At 41.1% G+C, this 27,186-nt stretch overlaps 2 protein-coding genes across 2 annotated transcripts in view; both read left to right on the plus strand.

The window, feature by feature from the left end:
- The window catches only part of C10H7orf50 (chromosome 10 C7orf50 homolog), a 209,526-nt gene that overhangs the window by 55,017 nt on the left and 127,323 nt on the right, over positions 1-27,186 (plus strand). The window lies entirely within an intron of this gene.
- Positions 1,368-2,807, plus strand: LOC135884835 (CGG triplet repeat-binding protein 1-like). Its single transcript, XM_065412389.1, has 2 exons — positions 1,368-1,742; positions 2,211-2,807. Exons 1-2 carry the CDS (start codon positions 1,368-1,370, stop codon positions 2,340-2,342), a joined length of 507 nt encoding a protein of 168 aa, XP_065268461.1. The 3' UTR covers positions 2,343-2,807.

Consider the following 27,186-nt stretch of genomic DNA (forward strand, 5'->3'; position numbering starts at 1 on the left):
CCCCCAACACCTAGACCCCCACCCCACTGATCCCCAACCAGCTGCACCCTGACCCCGCATCCCTCCAAGGGGCAATCCCTCAGCCCCCCTCCCCGAGCCCATTCTACCAGACCACATTACTGTGGCTGACTGTTAAATTGCTCTTTCAAGACCTCCCTCAGCTGTATAGCTCTGCATTGAGCTCTTCTAATAGCATTTGTGTTAAACCTAGCAGACAGCTGCTCCACCTCTGCCCTCCACCCCAGTGGCAGCTTTTCTTCCTTTGCCTCACAGGTATTATGCAGGACACAGCAGGCAGTTATAATCATTGGGGTATTTTTCTCACTAAGATCTAATCTTGTGAGTAAACCCCGCCAGCGTCCATTCAGTCTAACAAAATCATATTCAGCTGTCATTCTGCACTTGCTGAGCCGGTAGTTAAATCTTTCTTTGGTCCTGTTGAGGTGGCTGTTGTACAGCTTCATGAGTCTGGGGAGCAAGGGATGGTCTGTGTTCCCCAGGATCACTGTTGGCATTTCAAAATTCCCAATGGTAATCTGCTGGTCAGGAAAGAATGTTCCTCCTTGCAGCTTTCCGAACAGTTCTGTGTTCTTAAAGATTACTCCTGGGGGAATTCCTTACCACTGTATGCACGCAGAATTCATGTCCCACACAGATTTCTTTGCTTCCTTGCAGAAAAATGAGGAAGCAATGAAATCTGCGGGGGACACACGCTCCTTCCCCAGCAGCCCGGGTGCGTCTGTTCAAGCACCCAGAGTAGCTGGCGGAGACGTAAATCAGCACGGTGGGGGGAGGGGGCATGCATACATGTGGAGATGTCAGTCACTGCCGGGGGTGGGGTGGGTGTGCATGCATACGAGCAAGAAAGCCTCCCTCTCAACTGGCTAATGCGGCGGGCTTTGGGTTGTTTGGAAGTAGGCATGATGCAGGCTCTGTCACCTCAGGCGGAGCAGAAAATGTAGCAGCCTGCCTGCATAGTTGTTAATGTTGCATCTGAAGAAGTGAGGTTTTTTTTACCCACGAAAGCTTATGCCCAAATAAATCTGTTAGTCTTTAAGGTGTCACCGGACTCCCTAATGTTCCTATTGTTAGTGCATTGTTCCCATTCTTAGTCAATTCCCCAAGGAGCACAAAACGCATGTAAAAGTTTTAAGGCTCCTTTACATCGCCAGAGTGGTGTAAACAAGCCTTACTGTAAATGACAATAAGGGAATCCTCAGATAGGAAAATCTATGCGCTTTCTCACTTTTGTCCTGTGCCACAGTGGTATAGTGGGGTTAGATTACAGCTCAGGATCTATTTTAATTACCCATTTAAAAAAAAAAGACTTTGAAAGCAAATAAAACATTTATCAAGCAGTCAATAAAATGTCAGGACAGTCAGAACCAAGCACTTCCCAAAGTAGCCAGCCATGCCCAGATGTAGTTACTAAAGGGCAAAGGGATATTTGCTCTTTTGCACAATGTGAACCGTCTTCACATCATGCATCAAAAACAGCTACACCAGCTTCTCATGCTCGAGAATTTCCTACAAAACTGCATGTGGATGGGGACAAATTATTTTGCACATCCTGCAATGTTGTTCTCAATCATGACCGATGGTCTGTAATTGTGGATCATTTTGCATCAAAAAATCACAAACTGAAGGAAGGTGCGGCTCAAGAGGAAGGCAGAAACAAACATCAGAAAATCATTACAAGTACACTGAAAAACAAAACACAGGCGGAGAAAGAATGTGTGGAGGTGAGTGGAAATATGAGAAAATGTTATAATACAGAAAAATAAGATAAGTAGATTAGAAGAGCTATAGCGATAGAGTCTCTTTGCTTGCTCTGAGATCTTGAATAGATAGCTTGTTTTTAAACTTTAAAAAAAAAAGTGATGACTATGGTCAGTTTTCTGTTGATGATACATTCTACACTATGTAACTTTTGCACTTTTACGTGATGTTTTACAGTTAATTGTAATTTAATCATGCATTTTTGTGATTGAGTGCGAGTCTCCTTGGATATAGAGGCATAAACCAAATAACTAAATATTTGTGTGTGTGTGTATGTATGTAATCGTGATCATTTACTATAAATCTAAATTAAAATCTAGAAATTCAGAACTAAATATAATATGAATACATGTATTAATATAAGATGAAAGATGTTATGTGGATAGTAAACATTTGTGCTCACTCAAGATTTATCTAACTTTTACTTTCAGATTTGTACAGCATGGGCGAAGACACTAGCAGATGCCAACATCCCCTTGTCAAAGCTAGATCACCCCCTTGTGAGAGAATTTCTTGACAGCAGGTCTGGAATGGTGGTGCCATTCCTGGTAGGACACAACTGACTGAGACATACTTACCTGATGTGTACCTCAAAGAAAAGGAAAACTTAAAACTGAAGCTTAAAGACAAGAAAATCACTGTTATCTTTGATGCATGTTGTGATGATGAGACAAGATCAGTTAATTAGAACCTGATTGCAGTGGGCATGTTAACTTTTTTGTTAAGTTTTTCACTGTACAATTTGATCCTTTCTGACAGAAGGAAAGTGAGAAAAACTTGAAGGCTCTTTGTTTTCTGTACTGTAATTTAAATGAAAATACTGAATTTATACTGAAATGCAGGACGATTAGCAAAAATTTAAGACTTTCATGTGTGAAAGTCTGAGCAATTTAAAATGACATTCTACTTTATTTTGCTGTTTGGTGTTCTGTAATATAATTTAAATGATAACCCAGGATTATAACTGGAATGCAGGGTATTGGTTACCAACTATTTGTAACTTAACTTTCATGTATTTAGGAAATGCTGAATAGTTGTGATTTTTTTCTGTATTGTAGTTTAAATAAATTACCCAAATAATTGAAACTTTCATGATTTATATTGCATTATTTTGACACATAACATATGCAGAATTTTTAATTTTTTGGCACAGAATTCCCCAAGGAGTAAAAGATGCCAGTGTCATGCATTTTTCCTGACCAGCTTACACTGATGTCAGCGACACATGCCTTGTGCACAACCATAGAAAAGTAGCCCTTTCTATTGATGTACTCTGTGGCAAGGTGGGCTGGTGTCAAAACAGGGATATACGTGCCATCTGTTGCCCCACCACTATTTGGATTTGCAGCAGTGAGGTTCCCATCCGCTATTTCTTGCACATTTCCTAGAGTCACAGTCCTGCATAGCAGGCGACGATTAATTTACCCTGCATGCTTGCATGACAACAGCCCCCAATCAGGGCCGGCTCTGGCTTTTTTGCCTCCCCAGGCAAAAAAGCCTCCGGCCGCCCCCCCCCCCCCGCGGGGGGGGGGGGGCGGCGAGCCCCGGCGGGGGCTCCGCTCTCCCCCCGGCGGCCGGGGGGAGGGCGCCGGAGGGCAGGGCGGCGAGCCCCGGCGGGGGCAGGGCGGCGAGCCCCGGCGGGGGCTCCGCTCGCCCCCTGGCGGCCGGGGGCAGGGCGCCGGGGGGGAGGGCGGCGAGCCCCGGTGGGGGCTCCGCTCTCCCCCCGGCGGCCGGGGGGAGGGCGCCGGAGGGGAGGGCGGCCGGAGCCCTGGGAGGAGGGCGGCGAGCCCCGGCGGGGGCTCGGCTCTCCCCCCCACCCCCAGCGGCCAGAGCGCCGGGGGTAGGGCGGCGAGCCCCAGCGGGGGTAGGGCGGCGAGCCCCGGCGGGGGCTCTGCTCTCCCCCCGGCGGCCAGAGCGCCGGGGGCAGGGCGGCGAGAGGGCGGCGAGCCCCGGCTGGGGCTCGGCTCTCCCCCCGGCGGCCAGAGCGCAGGGCGGCGAGCCCCGGCAGCCGGGGGGAGGGCGCGGGGGGGGAGGGCGGCCAGAGCGCTGGGGGGAGGGCGGCGAGCCCGGCTGTGGCCCCGCTCTCCCCGGCGGCCCGAGCGCCGCGCCGCCCCCCTCCAGGTGCCGCCCCAAGCACCAGCTTGGTTGCCTGGTGCCTGGAGCCGGCCCTGCCCCCAATGTGGATTTTCAAACTCCAAAATGATTTCCCACTGACTAGTAGCAATCCTGCTTTGCAAGCTTCCCAAGTGCAATCACCAGTCTCTTCTCAACTGTTAGCGCAGGTTTCACTCTGGTGTGCCTGTGTTGGAGGCTTGGCAGACAGATCTGGTCATTTGGCCTTTTGCATTCAGAAGCTCTGCAGCTACTGCTCATCATCCCAAACCTACATTACAATGTGATCCTGCCAGTCAGCACTTGTTTCTTTAACCCAGAAGTGGCATTTCACCATCTGCAGCTGCTCTGTGAAGGCCACCAACAGCCTTGAATTGTTTTCGCCTAGGTCAGAGAGCAATCTGTCCTCTACAAAATTGTCACGTCCCCCCTTCCTGTGGTTCTTCCTACTGCTCTGCAAATATCAGAGGCTCATTCATCCTTTGTTTTCAGTGCTCATGACAATAGTGCAGAGCTGTGCGGGCTCCATGCTTCTGTCAGAGATGATGGACAGTGAGAAGTGCCACAAAGCTTCTGGGGATTTAAAAAAAAGGCAGGAAAATTGAGATATGGATGGCATTATGAGATGAAGTGAGTTGCATGCTGGGAACTTGACTTCTTGCTCACAGTCACCGTTGTGTGACTCATTTCTGCCCTACCATGCATTGCCAAAAGTTGCCAAAAGACAGTGTGCCAGAAGATGGCAAGCTGCATAGTAGAATACCTACCCATAGTGCACCACACTGTGTATTGACACTAGCATTCCTTGTGAGTATGTGCAGCACCGATACAAGGAACCAAGTATACATGCACATGAGTGATATACTGACTATGGCGGTTTTAAGCCAACTTGTGTCAACAAAGTTTGTAGTTTAGACATGGCCAAAGAGGCTAGACTATGAGGTAATGAATGGAAGCTGGGCACGTGGAGGAGAGTGGTCACTTGTTTAAGGAATCATCCTACACAATGACATTGGGAGGCTGAGATAAATGTGAGATGTTCTTTCTATGGTTAAAGAGCTTTTTTACCTTAGCCTCCTGTGATATGTTCATCTGGACCAGTCAACTTTTTGACAACATTGAGCATTTGTAGTTAGTTCTGGCTCTGGAAATGTTTCCATTACTGTTTTCTGAACTCCTTTCAGACTGCTGGCCAAGTAACCTCTCAAGTAACCATGTCCAGCAGTTCCCTTACATGGAATCTCAGTATAGCTTTTTAGCAGGTTACTTTTATGGTAGTATCATTGCTCATGAAAACAAGAAGGTAGCTTTAGATTTCACTGTAAATAATATCGGCCTGCATCAGAGTATTGAAAAACCAATGATAATGCTGATGTATGTTTGAACTTGACCAGGATCTGGGCTTGGTACTGATGTTAGCTCCATCTGTTGACTATAGCCAAGGAAATCATACTTGCATCTAACTCCCCTTTTGAATATCCAAAGCATAAGACCAAGGAGACTATGAGACAAGGAAGATTAGACATAGAGCAGCAAACTGCAGAAGTTACAACTTATTGCCTTAATAAATTGCATCCTCTTGATTACTGACTAAGTAGACTTATCCTGCTGCTTTTGTGCACAGTGACATTTTAAAGGAGATATTATCAACCTGTATAGGCTTAATTTTTTCACATTTATCAAGATAGATGCCAGAAACAAATTAAAATTACAACTGAGGCCTTGTCTACATTTTTTTTTTTCTTTTCCTCTTCCTCCATTCCTCCCCCTTTGGTAACCTAAGATGTAAATTTAAACTGGTGTGCATTTAAACTAGTATCACATGAGGGTGCTTCTATTACAGTGTACAAGTGTCTTTTTTCAGTTTAGTTTGTCACTTTGTAAGGCGTTTAAGCTAAACTGTAGCAAGGCATTCACACTAGAGTTAAGGGTGTCTGGATTTGGGGTGGAGGGACAGGTTTGTTACACTGCTATAGTTATACTCGTATAGATATATTAGTAAACTGGTAAAACTTTCCTGTGTAGATAAGGCCTAATTGTTTTCTGTTTTAATCCTAACAATGCACCGTCCTAAAAAAAATTCCAGGGAAACTCCCCACATCTCACCAAAACAACAAACGGTTTACAACTTTCCTTTCCTTAATCAATAAACCCCACAGTGCCTGCTTGAACTCATGAACGTGTGGTCCACCCCAGGAGAATAAAAATATAAACACAAGATGCTATTTTTGTGTAGTTAGAGGCTTGTGGTATATCCTTGAATATTTTTAAACTGGAATATTAGCAAGATAAAAATGAGTACTTTAGGTGTCAGTTCTTCTCGTAAATTGCTTCTGGGAGCTTCTTTCCTGCTAGTAGTTTAAAAAACATACAAACATCTGCCTTGTCTTTTCATTTTGCTATCTCTTCAGGTGTGTTTTTGAAAAAGGAAAACGTATGCTGTCAGCTGTGAATTCAGACTAAGGTGGGAAAGAGCTCTCCATAAGTGTGGGTTCAGTCCAAAGGACTCACTATCCACACTCGTTTATACAGTTGGAGGGGACAAACTAACATTTAGTGCCATGCTTCTTTCTCTGACAGACACTATTCCAAAATCGATTTTTCCTACTTCAGTTCTATCCTACAAGGTGCACAGAGCTTGGCAGGTGTTGAGCCTCCAAAATGCCAACTGATTTCAAAGAGAGTTGAGGATTCGTAACACCTTACAAGATGTACTAAGCAACACCTCACAGGATCGGGTGTTTCAGTGGAGGAGAATGGTCTCTAGTGGTTATAGACTATTGGGGTCTATTGCCAGACTATTGGGGTCTATTGCCATCTCTGCAGCTGATTCACTGTGTGATGTTGGACAATTGGCTTAGCCTCTATATATTATTTGCTAATAGTTATTACTTCTAGGATGAGCAGAATTTTTAAAGACTGAAACCAATGCTGCTTTGTGAATTCACTGTCAGAGTGCGCTAGTTTACTAGTAAACTGTGATCCTGAGGTTCAAATAAGGCTTCTTTGTTGGATGTATGTGATCCTTTAACCTGCAGTGAGATAATCCTGGCGCCCACATCTCTTTTTATGGTAGTCTGTTATGCAAAGTTTTCAGGCCATTTGGTCAGAAATTTTTTTACTGCAGGAAATCAAATATAGTAAAAATCTTAAATGAATCAAACTGTAGGATAGAATCTCAATGGATAGAAATTCTATGCTTGAATAATAGCAGTAGGAATGTACAACCGACCACCTGATCAGGAGAGTGACAGTGATGGTGAAATGCTAAGGGACATTAGAGAGGCTACAAAAACAGAAAACTAGATAACTATCCCTGTATTGACTGGTTCATGTCACCTCAGGATGGCATGTACAGAGAAAATTTCTAGTCACCATCAGTGACTGCTACTTAGAGCAACTAGTCCTGGAATCCTCAAGGGGAGCGTCAATGCTTGATTTAGTCCTAAGTGGCACACACAATCTGGTCCAAGAGGTAAATATAGCTTAACGTCTTGATAATAGCAACCAGAATGTAATTAAATTTAATATCCTTGGGGGCGGGGGGATAACAAAGAAACCTGCCACAGTAGCATTTAAAAATATGAAACTGCAGAACTACTGACTGTGGTAAGTAACCTATCGCTTAAATCAGCCTCTATATCAAATGACTGGAGGATAGCTAATGTAACGTGGCTTTTTAATAAAGGCCCCAGAGGCAATCCTGGCCGGTAAGCCTAACTTCAGTACCAGGCAAATTGATTGAAATTATAGAAAAGAACAAGGTTACCAGACACATAGATGAGCATGATATGTTGGGGAAGAGTCAACATGGCTTTTGTAAAGGGAAAACATACCTCATCAATCTACTAGAATTCTTTGAGTGTGTCAACAAACTTGTGGACAAGGGTGATCCAGTGGATATAGTGTACTTGGACTTTCAGAAAGCCTTTGTCAAGGTCCCTCACCAAAGGCTCTTAAGCAAAGTAAGCAGTCATCAGATAAGAGGGAAGGTTCTCTCATGGATCAGCAAATGGTTAAAAGATAGGAAACAAAGGGTAGTAATAAATGATTTTTCACAGTAGAGAGAGTCGTGTCCCCCAGGGGTCTGTATGGGACCAGTACTGTTCAACATATTCATAAATGATCTGGAGAAGGGGGTAAATATTGAGGTCGCAAAGTTTTGCATATGATACAAAATTAGTCAGGATAGTTAAGTCCAAAGCTGACTGCAAAGAGTTACGAAGAGATCTCACAAAACTTGGGCAACAAAATGGCAGATGAAATTCAATGTTGATAAATGCAAAGTAGTGCACATAGGACAACATAATCACAATTATAGACACAAAATGATGTTGTCTAAATTAGCTGTTACCACTCAACAAAGAGATCTTGGAGTCATGGTGGACAGTTCTCTGAAAACATCTGCTTGATGTGCAGTGGCAGTCAAAAAAGCTAACAATGTTAAGAACCATTAGGAAAGGGATAGATAAGACAGAAAATATCATAATTCCACTATATAAATTCATAGTGCGGCCACATTTGAATATTGCGTGCTGTTCTGATTCCTCTATGTAAAAAAAAAAAAATTAGAATTGGGCAACAAAAGTGATTATGGAACAGATTGCATGTGAAGAGAGATTAAAAAGAGTGGGACTGTTCATCTTGGAAAAGTGATGGCTAAGGGGGGATATGATAGAGGTCTACAAAATCATTAATGGTGTGGAGAAAGGGAATAAGGAAATGTTATTTACCCCTTCATATAACAAAAGAACCAAGTGTCCATCTAGTCCAGAATCCTGTCTGCCAACAGTGGCCAGTGCCAGGTGATTCAGAAGGAATGAACAGAACAGGGCAATTATTGAGTGATCCATTCCCTGTCATCCAGTCCCAGCTTCTGGCAATCAAAGGCTTAGGGATATCCAGAGCATGGGGTTTCATTCCTGACCATCTTGGTTAATAGCTATCGATGGATCTATCCTCCAGGAACTTATCTAATTCTTTTTTGAAACCAGTTTTACTCTTGGCCTTCACAGCATCCCCTAGCAATGAGTTACACAGGTTGAATGTGCATTGGGTGAAGTAATTCCTTAGGTTTGTTTTAAACCTGCTGCCTATTAAATTCCTTGAGTGAATTGTTGTGTCCCAGTATGGACATTCTTATGTTCTTATGAATCCATGTGGATAGATTGTATGCCCTAATAATATTATCAGCTGGGTTTAAGGAGTTCCACACAAGCTCTGCTAAAATAAGATGAAAATCCTTGCAGATTTTTATAAATCTTTGTTTGCTTCTGATTTGGTGGTTATTGCGTTTAAAGTAAATAGATGTGTGGCTGTGGGGGAGGCAGCAGGATGCTTGAAGGCAATTATTTCACACCCCTTCCGCTCAAAAAAAAATCCAGGCAGTCAAGCAGGCTGTAAATTTACTCAAAACACTAGTATGTCTATCCAACCACTGTTCGGGTGCTTCTCAATGTGGGAAGACAGTTGCATGCTAGCTCTGCTTGAGTTAGCATGCTGAAAATAGCAGTGTGGCTGCAGGAGAATCAGCAGCAGCTTGGGTTAGCCACCCAAGTACAAACCCACCTGACCCCTTAACATACGTAGGTATGTACTTGGCTGGCTAGCTTGAGCCGTCACCTGTGCCACCGTAGCCATGTTTTTTAGCATGCTAGCTTTCTACCTATGCTGGGAAGCAACCTCCCAACTGCTGTGTAGACATACCCTTAGAGCTTCCACTGTGGAAAAAATGAAGGACTTAACATTCCCTTTCAACCACTCTCTAATAAATTCTGGTGTTCCATAAATTTGCTGCTAATCCTTACGTTACTGCAATGGCACGCAGTGTACTGTCATACAGTTGCATAGTTTATGCTCTGCCTGATTATGTTGTATGTCCTTTCTTTATTGGTTTACTGCAAAACTTATCAATCTAGACTCTAAGCGCCTGACAAACAGTATTTAATTTTTCCTCGCAATTCTCCTGTAAGTTACGTAGGTAACGTTATCCCCATTTTGCATCTAGGGAAGTGAGACACCAGACATGACATGGAGGCTGTGGCAGAGCCTGGAATTAATTCCATATCTCATGTAATTTAAGTCCTGTGCCTCAACCACAAAAACATCCTCAATATGTTCTGTTTGTATTAACTTTTTGATATTGTCTTGCTTATTTCTTTTCTACACCTCTTTAGATTATCTCCTTCCTTGCCTTTGTTCTTCTCCATTTCATTATAGTTGCCATTCTCCTGTTGCTCTTCTATTCACTGTTCCTCTGATTCATGTTGTCTCTCCCTGCCCATTCTGTTTATTTTTTTTCTTGGCACTACATTGCTCTAGTCTGATCTGTTATGCTTTGTGTGCTGGCAGTGAAGGTGTACGTGTCAGTCTCCTGTTCTCTGAAGCACAGGCAGACAGCTAATAAATTATCCTTCACTGCCAACAGCTGGAGCTGAGCAATTCAATGTACAGTAATACACAAGAGGCAATGCAGGACTGCAAGAAGTGAAAAGAAAACATTGAGAGAGAGCCTGGACTCTAAAACCATTTTTTTCTTGTGTTTGGTTGCTTAAGCACCCAAGACTTGGAACCTTGGCTTAATGGAAACTGGCACTTATTTAAAACCTTCAAAGGGGCATCTCTAAATTTGGGGATGATTTCCTCAGCAGCCAGTCTATTTTTGTATAAAAAAATTTAGGAGGAGAGTCTGTCCTGCCTTCTTTTTCCAACCACCAGAAAAATTTCCTTTCATCCAACCAGAAATCTTTGTGCATAAGATTTCTGTGGCTACCAGCTCTCAGCCCATGATGGGCATGTGCAGTTTTAACTCTTGAGAGAAATGCAGATTAGGTTTTCTAAATAAAGTATACCCTGATCAGCCTTCCTACTACTTCTAGGTTCTGTCATGTTAAAAGTTGGGGACAGAATTTATATAAGAGGCTGCTGCTGCTGTACAGTAAGATGGTGAAACACTAAAATACCCTACTGAAATTTTTCTCTCACCTGACAATTTTCTGAGTAGTAGGAATAATTGAAACTTCCACACAAATCTTTCAGGTTTGAAATTATGTGGAATTTTGAATGTTCAAGAAGCCAGATGCTTCTGTTTTAAAAAGTTCATCAGTTTCTGTCTAATTGAAACTTTACACTTTTACTTCTCTGGAATGTAAATGAAGCAGCACTAACTCTCTGCATAGACTTTAATCAGTACCGTTGACGTGTTTCCTGTTATATAAATACGTTATATAAAACGTTTCCTGTTATCACGCAATTTTAGATACATAATTCCCAACCATTAAGAAAGTGGTCTGGATGCTCTCTTAGTCTCTAAATCTGTTTTATGTCTAAAATGCAATTTTATAATTAAACATTAGTTTTATGAAAATATTTCCCAAATGAGTGCTATTTTATTGTACTTTGTATGGTCCAAATGATGGAGATGGAAGGAAAAATAAAATGTTTAAATTAAAACTTTATAGTTTGATCCTTTAGTGGTATTTAAAACATTACATATTTAAAGCAAGGTAAAACACTTACCTCTGCAAAGAAATGTTCCAGAGATGCAACTGGCTGAGGCTTTCGCAGTGAATAGTGAGATGAAATATAATTACCGTTAGGAGGAAATAACTCTTTTTAAATACATACTCTGCTTCCTGCGTAAACAAAGTCACTTCTTTGCTGTGTATCAAGCTAAAAAATCACACAGTCACAGACTACAAAAACCTACAGTTCTGCAGGGGAAACAGGAACTTGGTTTTAAGTTATTCAAACTGTATACGTTGCATGTTTAGAAAACCAATGGTTTCATCATGTGACTTTAAAGTTCAAATTGTCCTACGCAGTGAGATATTCCAGTAGTGTTTGCCCCAAGCATTTCTGAGTATGTGAGGCCATCCAGTGGCTTCTAATTCAGTTTTCGGATGTTTTTCTGTTCATGAAATGCTTCTACTTGTATTAGTCAACCTTTGCAATTAAATGTGTAGAAGTGTAGTGGTTTACATAATAAAACACAATGAAAAAAGTCAAAGGAAAAAATGCAAAAAAAAATTCAACAAACAAAAATCACCTTGCTTAAAATTAACATTTAGGGTGCATTGCTGCTTCCTGATTCATAGGATGCTGATTTTTTGGAAGGCCAGGTAGTGTGCACATGCAGTAACTTATTCCCCAAGATCCAGTGTAATGCTCACCATGTGATGGGAGGGCAGGATTTTGAGTCCTTAATGTGTTTTGTGTCTGACTCAGCATCAGTGTTCTTAGTGACAGCATTCCATAGTATGTTAAAAACCTCAATTATAAATGGGAAAAAATAGGATTGGCTCATTCCAGCATATACAGGCTCACTGCTTAGAATTTGTTAGTCACAGTATCTTCCCTCAAATCAGTACACCCAAGGGGAAAAAAATTATTGTGGTCGTCTTTTGAAAATCTGCAGTAACTAGAGGCATAGGGATTGCGCAGGACCTAAAACTTTCACTGGCCTACGTTTGGTCAGTACTATGCTTCTACAGCGCCCCTCATCTGATGCATTTCATCATGCTTTAAAGAAAACCATCTGAAAATCAGAGCCTGGACATTTGATGTAGGGAAGCTGCATAGAACAAATTTTCTGGATTTCAAAAACTAAAGTAAGTTGGAATCACAAATTGCCTAGAGAAAGTGTTTCAGCACCAATTTGCACTGTACCTGAAGGCTCTGCTCAGGATCTTTTGGCATCTAACTTTTAAATAGATCTCTGAAAATACACAACTGAGAGTAGATGGGTCAAGGTTTTGGTAATGGGCTGAAGAATTTTTCAGTCTTTCAAATCCAACCCAGGGTGGTAGTGACTGAAAGTTACCATCCAGTGGTTGGTCAGTAGCTATGTCAAATACATTGGTGGTGTGCAGTGGGCATGTTTCTGCATTTTTAAAAAACTCTGCTAATTGGGTTTCCTTTTTGATAGTCTTAGCAGAGATGATTATTGGGCCAGGAAGCCTGAGTTACCATTTCACCCATTAAAATTATTCTTCCTGGTTATTACTGAAGAACATGGGTGGAGCCATGAGAAGAAAATAGAAGTCTGCTACCTTTGCTGTGTATAGGGTGACCAGATAGCAAGTGTGAAAAATCGGGACAGAGGGTGGGGGTAATAGGAGCCTATATAAGAAAAAGCCCCAAATATCGGTACTGTCCCTATAAAATTGGGACATCTGGTCACCCTAGCTGTGTATCTGTTCCGGGGATAAACACTGGACTTTATTCTTCAGAGCACTCAATCTTGGTGTCTTTCACTAGCACTTATTTCACCTACATACTTAACCTAAATCAGAAATGTATATACATTTTTATAGCATAGAATTTGGCCCAGTGGTCTTGGAGTTGGCACTCCACAAAAGGGTTTGATTCCTAGGTTCATCCTCAGATGCTTTTAAGAACTTGGAGCTCTGTAGAGAAGGCATCTAAAAATGCTTGTGCTTTACTGGTAAAGTGTACCCCAGAACAATAAACTAGTAAAGCAAAGCCTAGGGAGTGTCCAGACCCTTTATAAAGGTGTTAACTATCTTGAGTTAATTGGTGATCAACTTAAAATAAAAATTCTAGTGAAGACAAGCCCTTATACTTTGATGGCAGGAATAGGCCTCGTGTTGCTCTGTAAAACCCCCATGGCTAATTAAGGAAAAGTGGAGCAGAGATCCAAGGGGAGCGCTTCCTCAACCAAAAAATTGATTTAAAAAATAAGGAAGTTGGAGGGCATGACGCGGGGTGAATGTAGCATTAAGCTCTTTAGCTTATGTGGATGACATACAACTGGCAGACACATTTGAATTAATTATGATACTCTTCACTATCTTGGAAAATTTATGTAGTCGACTTGACTTACAATAAACGCCAAGAAGACAAAGTGGCTTGGAATCAATAAGTTTTTACGTGTTCTAGCAGTGAAGTCATAGAACAAGTTAAAAACTTATGGATTCCAAGGCCAGAAAGGACCACTGTGATCATCTAGTCTGACCTCCTGTGTAATACAGGCAATAGAACTTCCCCAAAATAATTCCTAGAGCGTATCTTTTAGAAAAACATCTAAACTTGATTTTAAAATGGTCAGTAATGGATAATCCACCACAACCCTTGGTAAATTGTTCCATTGGTTAATTACTGTTAAAAATTTCCAGTCTGAATTTTTCCCCCAGCCATTGAATTGTGATATACCTTTCTCTGTTAGACTGAATATTATTAAATATTTAGATACTGAAAGACTGTAAACAAGTCACCCCTTAACCTTCTGTTTGTTAGACTCAAAGGATGTGTCTACACAGCAAAGAAATATCCACGGCAGACTCCGGCTCATAGGGCTTGGGTTGGGAGGCTGTTTCATTGCTGTGTAGACTTCCAGGCTTGGACTGGCACCCAAGCTCTGGGACCCTCCCACATCACAGTGTCCTGGAGCCCAGGCTCTAGCCCGAGCCCTGAAGTCTACACAGCAGTGAAATGGTTGCATGGCCCAAACCCTGGAGCTCAAGTCGGTTAGCATGGGACAGCCATGGGTGTATAGTTGCTGTTTAGACATACCCAGTGAGCTCAATCTATTTAGCTTATCACTATAAGACATGGTTTCTAATACTTTAATCATTCTTGTGGCTCTTCTCTGAACCCTCCTCAATATATCAACATCCTTCTTGAATTGTGAGCATCGGAACTGGACACACTATTCCACCAGTTGTCACATCAGAGCCAAATATAGAGGTAAGATAACCTCTCTGCTCCTACTAGAGCAGTGGTTCTCAACCTATTTATCATTCTGGGCTGCAGGTTAAGAACCATTCTGCCAGACGCACACTGGCCCGCCAAGCCCTGCACTGCCAGTGTGCCCCTTCCCCTCGAGGGCTGACCCGGATCACGTGCCACACCAACCCCTCGCCCAGCGCCCCACCGACTCCCTATACCCAGCACTCCCCTGCCCAGAGACACACACACATACCCCTTGCCCAGCGCCCCTCCCTTGCACAATCCTCCCACAGATCCATATGCCCAGAGCAGGACCAGGAGTGGAGCCCTGCAGCATGGGACTGGGTGGGGGGGTTCCCACAGGGCCAGGAGCCAAGACCCCAAGCACAGGGCCAGGAGTGGAGCCCCAAGTAAAACCTAGGGGTGCTACAGCACCCCTCACACACACACCCATAGTTCCCAGGCCTATGCTGCCCAGTGCCCCCGACAAGGCCCCCACTGCTCAGCACCCCTGAGCCTTTCACTGCCCAGAGTTCCCACACCAAACCCTCCCAGAGACCCACTCTCCTGCCCCCCTGCTGTACCCACTGACCCCGCTGCTGGCAGGAGCAGTGCAGCAGGGCTGCCTGATGCTGTCTCCCCCTCAGCCAGCCCCGACCCCTGCCAGACTGGAGCGGAAAATTTTTAATTGCTAATTGGGCCACATGCAGCCCGCGGGCCGCAGATTGAGAACCACTGTACTAGAGTTACCCCTGTTTATGCATCTCAGGAATGCATTAACTCTTTTGGCCACAGCTTCACACTGGGACCTCATGTTCAGCTGATTAGCCACCATGAGCTCCAGATCTTTTTCAGTCACTGCTTCCCAGGGTAGAGTCCCCCATCCTGTAAGTATGGCTTACATTCTTTGTTCCTACTTATATACATTTACATTTAGCTGAATGCATATTGTCTGCTTGTGCCCAGTTTACCAAGCAATCCAGATCACACTTGAATCATTGACCTCTCCTCTTCATTGTTTACCACTCACCTAAATTTTATCAGCAATAATTTAGTTTTCTTCCCAGCCCTTGATAAGAATGTTAAATAGCATAAGGCCAAAAGCCGATCCCTGCAGAATCCTGCTGGAAACACACCTGCTCAATGACGATTCTCCATTTACAATTACATTTTAAGATCTATCAGTTAGCCAGTTTTTAATCCATTTAATGTGCGCCATGTTAATTTTATATTCTAGTTTTTTAATCAAAATGTGTTGTACCAAGTCAAATGCCTTACAGAAGTCTACGTATATCAAGTCAACACTATTACCTTTATCAACCAAGCTTGTTGATCCCGTCAAAAAGAGATATCAAGTTAGTTGACAGGATCTATTTTCCATAAACCCATGTTGATTTGTATTAATTACATTACCCTCCTTTAATTCTTTATTAATCGAGTCCCCTATCAGCTGCACCATTATCTTGCCTGCATGTGTATGTGTACCTAGGAAGCTTGATCTGTGCCAATGGTTCCATCAAGAATGAAGTTAAAAGGAGATGTGCTTTAGTTGCAAGGGATGCATAGAAGTTGATGAGATTGTGGACTGATAAGAACATTATATTTGGTACCAAAGTGAACATTTATCAGCATACTAACAGTATTACTCAATGGCCTAGAGACGCAGTTACATTGAAGGAAACAGACATCAGAAAGCTGGAGGCAGTAGAGATGAGAGTTCATTGGAAGATGGCAGATACAAAGTGGAATGATTTTAAGACAAATGAATAAGTTAGGAGAGTAGCATGCGAAATCAGGGTATGGGACTGACCGCAGTTGAAAGGATTACGATGTTGGAGACGCTGTAGCAGACAAACAGATGATAGGATGCTAAAGAAAATAATGCAAATGTAAGCACTGTCGCAGAGCTAGAGGCCAGTCACCCACTAGATGGCATGACATTGTATGCGTGGATGTGACCAGGCTAATATTAATGGAGAAATAGATATGGACAAGAATGAATGGCAATGCTGTACTGCTCCTCATGTCTGTAAAGGTGCTTTGGGATGAGAAGAAGGTAGTTTTAAAAAACTCCCTCTTAAAACTTATAATCATTACAAAAATATACCCTGTATTTTGAATTACTGAATATAGTAGATTTTATTATTAAATTGTCTTATAAGAGCAATAATGCTTCTAATACTGTGCAATTGATTTCAGATAGATGATAGCAAGCACTTAAATAGTACTTTATATTTTCAGGTGCTATACAAATGTTAACTAATTCTGATAACATTCCTGAGGGAAGAAGAAACTCAGTAACGGAGATGTTAGCGACTTCCCCCAGATCACAGAATACGTCAGTGATAGTGGTACAATTAGTGCAATTAGATATCAGAAGATCTTGAATCCCAACTCCATGTTCATTTCCCTATCCCACACTGCCACTGCTTCCCATATAAATAGCTGCAATTCTTGGGTGCTGAATGTATACTGATTATGCTGCATTTCAAACAAATCTGACTTGCCCATCTGTGATAATGGTAAAGACCTTTGAACAGAGATACCATAATCAGTATAAATTTGCATGATGCCTTACATTTCATGAACAATTAGTCATCATAACTGTTGTATCACATTGACATTGGAAACTGAAAGAGGAGGAGATAGAAAATGTCATTCTTCTCAGCTGTGTCTTCCCTCAAACAGTAAATCAGCTCACTATGATTCACTTTAATGATCGCAGGATGCAGTCATCTGACTGTAATAAGAGAACAGACTTTATTGTTTAGTTATATATATAAGAGCCCTGATTACTTTTAACTTGCAAAAGCTGTTGGCTAAGAAGCTGTATGTGTAGGATGACGCATAACTTTAGTATTATGTTGATTAAGTGAATAACTCTCTTGATACATGTAGGACTAATTGTTAGCAATGGTATTTTTGGTAGAGTGGAGGCAGGTGAGGTAGAAGGTGCAGTAGTTAGGCGTTGTCAGGTTCAGTGGTAATTATTAAAGCTCTGTGGATTGCAGGTGATTTAGAATTCTAAGTAGTGTAGAAGGCAAACAGACAGTTGCAGATGAAATCTGACAATTAAAAAAAAACACATATTGTTCATATGGCAAAATAAATGGAGCAGATAAATTATAGTTGATATTATTCTAATTAAAACAGACTGGCTACATTTGTTCTTTGTTTATTTTAATTTCAGACAATCATTTCTTTAATTGTTTGGTATTACTGATGTTGTCTGAGAGGCAGATCAGAATCTGTCAACGGCGCTCTCCTTTTTGACAGTGTGCACTGATACCATCGGATCTGAGAGAAACTGATCACGTCCCTTACCCTTACCTCCCTATATCAAATACAGCTCAGTACTGCTAATAAGAGTGTGACACTAAAATAATAAAGCCTGCTATCTATTTATTCTCATCCACTTAAGAGCGGATGCAATGGGGCATATTCAGTAAAAGCTAGCAGAGATGGAAAGTTCTGGCTTGTTCACCTGTCCTCTAATCTTTTGTGGCCTATAGCTGTCACTGTTAATTTGCTGAGCAAAGTGAGGCCTAACACTCAGCTTGATGGGATGTCTTTGTTTATCTTCCTACCTACACCAAGCAGGTATCATCAAGTGGAGAGATGACCAAGGCAGGCAGGCAGATATGGTTAGAGTTGGACTGGCTAGCTCTAAATTGGTGGTTGTTATTATTAAGTGGCTAACTCTGGTCCAGAATAAATGAGAAATATGAGCTCCTTGTCCCCTTCCCTTAGGCTGCTTTGTCTGTTACTGCTGTTGATTTAACCATACCATATATTCCTGCTCTTTTGAGGCATCAGTGTAATTAAGAATCACTGTGCCTGTGTACCACAATAGTCTTAGAGTTTCCCATGACAGCTGCCTAGGATGACCACCTTTTCAAAAGGCAAAAGTGGGACACGTGCAGGAGCCCCACCCCTGCCCCTCCTCTTCCTCCAAAGCCCTGCCTCTGCTGCTTCTCTTCCACTTGAGGCCCTAGCCAGGTCAGAAGCTGGAGCCGGGCTGTGGTGAGAGCTTCCTAGGGAACCTGGGCCACTGTGGGGAGTCCCGCACCCTCCACCTACCTTGGGCTGGGATGCCTGAGAGCAGCCTCTGGCCCATGTCTCCACCCCCCGGGGTGCGCCGCCCAGGGCAGGTGTAGGGTCTGGGGCTCCCCACAGCAGCTCAGGCTCCCTGGGTGGCTCTTACCATGGCCCAGCTCTGGCTTCCGGCCTTGGCAGGGGGTGGGGCCTTGGAGGGAAGAGGAAGAGCAGGGGCGGGGCCTTGTGGCGAGGGGGTGGGGCTAAGGCCCACCTCCCCATCCCACCCCCCCTCCAGGAAGAGACTGATGCTACCAGTGAGCCTTGGGCATACACAGAGCGCTGCTTCAGAGAATCCGTGACAAACGCTGTCCCAGAGTCATTCAGGTCAGGACCAGGACTTAAACTCTGTATTTTGGGACTGTCCTGCCCAATTCAGGATAGGTGGTCACCCTACAGCTGCTATACATTTAATAATATCCTGTGGTCGGGACAGGAACAAGTGCTCTGTTCTTGGCTGAAGAGAAGACTGGAGATATTTGACGAACTTGTTTTTAATAGGTGATTGAGGATGTATTTTGCTTTTCAATTATTTATTTATTTTTTGCTTCTCAGGCTGCTATTTAATCAGAGAGAGGAAGAAAGATAAAACTACTACAGTAGTAGATTAAGAGGGGGTTAATATGTATGCGTTGACTATGTGCCAAGAGATTGCCATGCTTGTGCTTTCTATTGACTGCTTTATCTGATTGACTAGTGGAGAATAGTTGTTCAGAGGAATCATTCACTGACCATGTTTAGGCAATCCTGTCTCAGCAAAGTGTTTGCTATCCAACTCCTTCAGGTATTAAAGAACATATTACTACACCTAGGGCTGTGGTACACACAGTTTGTGCACTGATTAACTACATTGTTTTATCAATTGGTCTAGTTAAATCCATGCAGACCCCATGTGCGGACATTATTTTGGACTGAGTGCCCTAATAGATTTAATGTAAATCTGTAAAAATATTATTTAAGCTAAATTGATTTTTGACGATCTTAAACAGATTTAAGAGTTTCTATGCAAGGGAGGTTTCACTGATTTAACTATATCGGTGCACACATAGGAATTGTTATTCTGGATCAGAAACCTCAGGGTTGATCTAGTCAAGCATTCTGTCACCAGCAGTGCCCAGCACCAGATGCTTCAGAGGAAGGTGCAAGAAACCCCTGAATTTTTTTGGATTACTGTTTTTTTAATTTATAACTCCCTCTGAATAGTAAGTCAGGTTAAATAGTTTGCTGTTACTCATTCAAGTTCTTTCCATGAAATCTATCTGTGTTTCAGGTTTGTTTTTTTACAGGAGGGTTCACCCTTATTCATCTCAGCCTTGCAACAGCAATGTGTGTGCCCTCATGCCTAAAATACTTGATTTTCATTCCCTCCCACAAGAGCTTATAGCAGTGCTCCTTATTGTGTGCAGAAAGGAGCAGCATGTTGGCTCGCATGGTTTTGAACAACTATGATCAAATGATGCCTGCTATGTATATTTTGCATTGACTGGGTTTTTAAAGCTCACAGTGATGTGGACCCTGGCTGTATGCGAGGCCTCTTCCTTATGTTTCTTTCTGACTGGTTTCTATGCTCACACACCACCTGTCTTTTGGGGATCCAGTGGTACTGTAGTATTTTAATCAGCAATTATTCTTTGATTGTGATGGGCCCTAATGTACGGAATTCACTCTCATAGAATATCAATCTATCTGTCCCTTTCTTCTTTAAAAAAAAACCCCTTAAATCTTTTTTTCCAATGGTGCGTTTTAACATGATTGCTGTTGACCTTATATTTATTACCTTCCTCTCTCAGCCTCATTTAGCACATTTATCTTCTGTTGCAGATGCCCTTTCTTTGCTTAATGTCTTCAACTAATAGTGCATTTTATTATTTTAATATATCACATAGGACCTTAAGTTCCCACAGTGGGTGGGAAGTGGAGGATTTACTTTAGAAACATAGTAGTAGTAATTCCTCTCTTTCTGTTTTGACCTGCAGAACATTTTATTCATGCTGCTATAGTTATGTATCTGGTTATTTCCAAATGCCCATGTGACCTGTTTAGGAGAGGTCTTTCAAGGCTTGGATTTGCTACAACAATCATGTTGAAGGAAGTGGTTACAGCAGAGTTGTTCCCCAACATAATTAAATGCTATGTGGTTTTGTAGTTGAGACCTAACTTTATTTTAACAGTCTGGCTTTGTTCAAGACTGTAGCGCAGTTTTTGGACAACCATGGTTTCCAACAACTGATTTCCTTGATTCCCTTGTTACAAATGAGCCTCTACTGTAGGTTGTCAACCCTCTGGGATTGTCCTGGAGTCTCCAGAAATTCAAGATTAATCTTTAATTAAAGATTGTCATGTGATGAAACCTCCAGGAATACGTCCAACCAAAATTGGCAACCCTATTCTAGTGTGCAGAACCATTTATATATCTAATCTAGATTTGGTGGGAATTTAGTGTAGACTATTTTAACACTTTTATTTTTAAATTATATTTTATTAAAGTAAACTAACTGCTATAGTGAACTGTAAGAATATTCAGCAGGTGACCACAAGGTGGATTTTCTAAAGAGTTTTCAATCAGGGCCTTGATATTTCTTTAGCTCTAATTCTAGAATTAATTTGAATATTGTTTAAAAAACATTTCATATTAATGCTGAATATGTGTTTAAAAAAAAAGGGCTCGTTCTCTGTAACTCTCACCAGCTAATTTCAAAATGCAACAGATTGTACCAGCTTCAAGATCAGTTTAAACAGGGTAAAATTGTCAAACCTGGATGCCTAAAATAAGACTTCTAAATTTGTGTTTAAATAGCTAAATAAAATGGGCCTGGTTTTCCGAGGTGAGGAGCCCCAGTGCCTCCTCTTGACTTCATTGGGATTTGTGGGTATTCGGCACCTCTGAAAATGAGGCCACTTCTATTTGGGAGGTTAATATGTATTTGGAAGCCTGATTTTAGCCCTCCAGATTTGAACATTTTAGCCATATGTTAAACAAAGTTGTTCCAGTATTGAACCTTGCAGGTTTCAACTTTGTACTTTGCTCCCTGTATACCTCCCTACTCTTTTCTCCCACCAGGACTCTAGGTTGGCACTGATCCCCCCACTGCTGTTTTTTAATCTCCTGTGTAATAAGCCCTCAAATGCTTTAAAATCCAGGTTGAACTGATTCACTTTACTCTTGTCAGTGTTTGGTTGCAGTTTCAAATAACTCTTAAATATACTTAAAATCATTTTTACCATTTTGTTTTTTAAAACTACAAATCTTCTTATGAGAAACTAGTAAATTCAAAATCCGTCTCTGGGGGTGACATGCAATAATGTGGGAGCTGCACCTGCTAGAGTTAAAGTTGTTAATAAATATTTATCTCCAAAATGTTGAGCATTCTTGTTGATCTAATTAAAGATGTTGGTACTCAAACCCAGAGAAAAGTATAAGGGAAGTATTATTGCTTCTGATGTACGAAATATGTAAATGAACAAAAGAGACAAGAAAAGTGGTTCTGTTTCCAACTTTTATGAGGGTATTACAAATAAGGAAACGTTAAAAATAAAAAAGGGAAAATGCCTCATTTAGCTCATTTTTCTATATATGGAAAAATAACCTTCGGAATATGTTGAAATGCTTTGATTGGTGGACAATGGAAAAATTAAAAGTAATAAGTATAATACATGAGACACTTCACACTTAAATTCATTTGCTACATGGCAATCTAATGTTGCAGTTGTTTGACATAAATTTGATTGCTTTTATTCGTAGATGAACCTGGCATTATATAGTAAAAGTAGCAATAATTTGCACTTATTAAAAGCTTTGCAAAAATTAAACTTTACAGCACATATTTGCGGCATGTAAGTGTTTTACTCAATTTTCAGCTGCATATATTGAGGCAAAAATGATTACTTGGCTTCTCAGGAATTAATAACAGAACTGAGACCCTAATTCTGCTCTCCCTTTCACTGTTGTCAATATTATTTAATTCCAATAAAGTCAGTGGTATCACTCAGAATTTCTACTGGTATGAGAGCAGAATTTGGCTCCAAACCTAACCACTGTACTATTGTCACTCTTTCTTAGTAAACATACATAGTACAACCCCATTTAACTGAATCTTGTTTTTTTTAAAAACAATTATTTCCCCCAGGATTTTCATATATAGTCACCTACCATATTTTCACTGCACTCTGACACAAACAACTCCCATGATTCTGTCCTCCCACCTCAGAATACTAGTAACTCTCACCTGAAGTCAATGAGAGTTAACATCCAGCAAGCAATAGGATCTTGGAATTGTGCACCCAAAAGGGCTGATTCGGATCTCATGTACACCAGTTTTATACCAACATAATTCAGAAGACTTCAGTGGACTCACTACTGATTTACACTAGTGTAAATGAGATCAGGTCCAGAGTTCAGCCTCTACAAAACTCGTGGCCAGTTAGCCTGTTGTTTATAAACTAGTTTATCTTCATTAATATGAAACCTTTTGAACAAATGGGGTTGTAGTGTATAAAGCAAGATGATGAACACTGATTGTCTTTTTGTTGTGTACCATGGAAATGGAAAGTTCAACAGATGAACACAGAATGGATCATCTGAAACAGCCTTTAATATATTGCTCAGTGAATTTGATCATTGAGTGCTGGCTCTCTTATTTAGACTAGTAGAGTAGTGGTTCTCAACCAGGGGTACACGTAGCCCTGGGGGTATGCAGAGGTCTTCCAGGGAGTACACCAACTCAACTAGATATTTGCCTAATTTTACAACCGGCTACATAAAAAGCACTAACGAAGTCAGTACAAACTAAAATTTCATACAATTACTTGTTTATACTTCTCTATATATTATACACTGAAATGTAAGTACAATATTTATATTCCAATTTATTTTATAATTATATGGTAAAAATGAGTTTGGTTCTCAAATGGAAAGTATGGAAGCTAGTGATTTTATCAATTAGCCAACACAAATCAGTCTGAAAACCAGCGGTAGCAATAACATAAGCAGATGCAGAGGTGAACAATTTTGTTAGTTTATTGATTTGACATAATTGGCTCTTCTGAAAGCAGAGAGGCTACAAACCATAAATCAACTCAAAAATACTAAACTCTGTGAGAAAATAATACTGTTAATAATGGCACTTTTCTTGTGCTGACTTTCTAATGTATAGCATATGCAAATAGAAATTTATACAGTACACTTTAATCATTGAAAGAGGTTTACATTTAAATGGTGATAGACTTATCATTTTTTTGAAATAATTTAATAAATTCTTTGCAATTTTTTTTACATCAGTAGGCTACTTTTATCTGCATATATACAGTACTTTACCAATATTCAAATGCAAAACAGATCGGCTCATATTTACAAAGCAATCAGAAACCTTCAGGCATTGAAATGGAAAGGCCCCACTTTTGATTTACTGGTGTTTGCTATGTTTTGAGAACTTGTCATATCAAGGATTCGTTCATAAAACTCCTTATATTTTCACAATCCCATATTTAATTTCCCCCCTAGGACAGTTTCTAATATATGTGCTCATATATTTTTATATTTGTATAACCACTACAAAGTTGTTGCCCATTTGGATGTTTACTTCAATGTTTATTTTTTTTAAATCACTACTGATCTAATATTCAAGGAGAGTGCATGCGAATACAGTAAGCCTTGTCAGCATTTCCCGAGAAAAGTAGTAGGGCAGTTGCATGTCATAGTGTCTATGGAGCAGCCAAAAGCTCAGGCTCACTATTGAAAATAACAACCCAGTCTAATCCAGAAACAAAAATGAGGGGGTGGGGAGGGGAATCAATTGATGATATCCTCATATTTAAAATATTTCTGAGGATCTGTGCAAAAATATTTAACTTCAGGCACACACACATACACAAACTAGGACTTTAAAACAGTCTTCAGATTTGTAGAGTATGTTGAAGAAAACTGATTAGAACTTTCTTTCTTTTTTTCCCCTCATAAAAACAGCATCTTCTATTGTATTGGACAGCATTGAATTACAATGTCAAATCATTCCAATAAAACTGAAATGTCATAAAAAGACAACGGAACAGAAGCTAGTGAGCTAAAACACAGTGAACACACGGATAAAGTGTGAGGCCCCACGTGAAAGAGTAGAAGAGCAAAATGAAACATGAAAATCAAATTTTATAGTACATTAAAAGTGACAAGAAATGATAATCTGAAGAAGTTATAAAAGATCAATAGTGTGAAGCAGGGAATTTCATGTAAGTGGAAAAGGACAGAAATTAATGTGGCATTTTATACTTTGCCAATGAAGAGGCTGCATGTTTGTGAAAATTAGGGATAAGATTATGTGTAGGGTGACCCGATAGCAACTGTGAAAAAACTGGACAGGGGGTGGGGGTGGGGGGTAATAGGCGCCTATATAAGAAAAAGTCCCCAAAAATGGGATTGTCCCTATAAAAATGGGACATCTGGTCACCCTAATTATGTGGGGACATAAAATTATAAGTGAGCAAGGAAAGCAAATAGTGAGAGTTAAAATTGACAATGCAGCTAAATCTCTAAGACAGGCATAACATTCTGGAGGTGTGTTTTAAAGAGGCAATCAGTCTGGCGTGACTCTCTAGTCACACCAGGTAAAGCCAGTTTCCTTCCTTCTAGAAATTCAGTTTCCTTGGATGCTGGACTGCACTTCAGTAACAACTTTTACAGGACAGAAATGCTGGGTTTAATGTTGCCCTTCAGGAAATGGATTTCCTTTTGGTAAGAAGAAGAGGAGAGTTTATTCTGCTAGATGGGTATAAGAGAAGTTTTATTATCTGTTCACTTGCGGGTGGGAATTAAAGAAGGCTATCCTGCAATTGTTACAAGTACTCAGAGTAGACAAGGAAACAGATGATTTCTAAAAATGCCCATACAGAGCCAGGTTAAAACACAGGCACTATAGGCCCTCGCAAACTTGAGTGCAGCTGGTGCCATGAAGTATCCCTTAGTCTGCAGACCGCCTGAAACAACAGCTCTGAGAGGTACGAGGTGCTCTGTTCATTTCAATGTGATGTTAACTCCAAAACCTATTGTTCTGGGAAGCCCCACCACCAGAAGCAGAAAGTGCTGTGGACCTGGTGTACACATCCACCTACCCACCCAAGCTGATACATCTCAGATGCTAGGTTAAATACTAGTCCCCACTTTTTTTTTTAAAAAAAGAGGGAACATCTGCTGCCAGCCTTGCTACTTTTGAGAGGGGGTGTGTGCATGTCTGTTGCCTCTCCTGTCTCTGGGAAGCAAGGGAGGCTCCCCTGCCACAACTACTCCAACTAGGGATGGGACCGCAAGCGTAGAGCCACCAAGAGTCTTGTGTCCTGGCACACCTTGTTCCCCAAATTGCCTCCATCTTTTTCTGTGCCCATAACATTGTGCCGTTGTTTAAAAGAGTTCTACAGCAAATGAATGGAATAAAGTTTAATGACTTTAGAAATGCTGCAAAGAAAGTTAGAAGCAGTTTTTCAAGCAACTAGTCTGGGCTCTTTAGGACAAGTAGCACTTGATTGAACAGAGCCAGCAAGCTCTTGGGAAAGAGCATCTTGTATTGAATTAAGCTGGAGCTGCGAGAGGATGCAGTTGCTATGGCAAAAAGAAAGATGCATTTGTCTCCCTATGCCTGTGTTTTCAGAGAAATTATTTGAGCGAGTTCCACTTCAGAAATAAGTTTCAAGAAGATGAGATAGTAGAGCATGAAGAGACTTGGCAACATAGCAAAAATTATTTAGAGGAGGAGATTCATGCTTGTTAATTGGCGCTTTCCATCCTATAAAGAAGCTGCTAATGAGGTAGTGAAGAGCTCACTTTTAAATCTCTCTACCTTTTCATTATTTACATTTAAAATAAAGGCAAGATTTTTGATGCTATGGCACTGAGAGGCTCCATAGTACTGGAAAACGTAAAGGCAGATACTGAATGTGTGCAAAATTTAACGGCTGTCTGATATGCTGGTCAGAAAAGAGATTTGAGAGATGACTGTTACAGTATTCTGTTTATTACAGTAGATTATATTTAGTGAGATTCAAGGCACATGATATATGAAGAGCATGAATGATCATGTGGCTGAAAGGGGTGTATTGGCTCAAAATTAGGTGAAATGTAAATCAGACACAGTAACAGGGAAAGGTCAGGTTCATTCCCATCAGCTGGTATAAGGGAGATTTGTGTGCTAATCAACACACTGAACCTATGAAAGGGATCAATATGATTGAGTTGAATAGTCCTTCAAGTGGTTTAATATACAGGGAATTAAAAATTATTTTGAGCAAAGTCTTAATTAAAATAAGTAATTATTAAAAATAGAGAACAAGATACCAAAAAGCACAGTAGAGGATAATCAACATGTTCATGGGAGAACTGAATAAATTACTACCCAGAGAGGAGAAGCAGAGACAGGTGTGTGGAGACTTGAGTGGAATAGTACTGAAGGGGAGGAGGGAAAAGAAGTGGTAAATGGATTGTGAGCTCACTCTTCCTGGTTCACATAGTTTGTAATCTATACAGAAACA

This window comes from Emys orbicularis, chromosome 10 (genome assembly GCF_028017835.1).
Source record: "Emys orbicularis isolate rEmyOrb1 chromosome 10, rEmyOrb1.hap1, whole genome shotgun sequence".
NCBI classification, from domain to species: Eukaryota; Metazoa; Chordata; order Testudines; family Emydidae; genus Emys; species Emys orbicularis.

Bases quoted from the DNA above. Each gene is read 5' to 3' on its own strand.
- LOC135884835 (XM_065412389.1), top strand. From the start codon at position 1,368: ATGTCAGGACAGTCAGAACCAAGCACTTCCCAAAGTAGCCAGCCATGC. The intron at 1,743-2,210 runs GTGAGTGGAAAT...TTTTACTTTCAG, and splicing joins CGGAGAAAGAATGTGTGGAG to ATTTGTACAGCATGGGCGAA.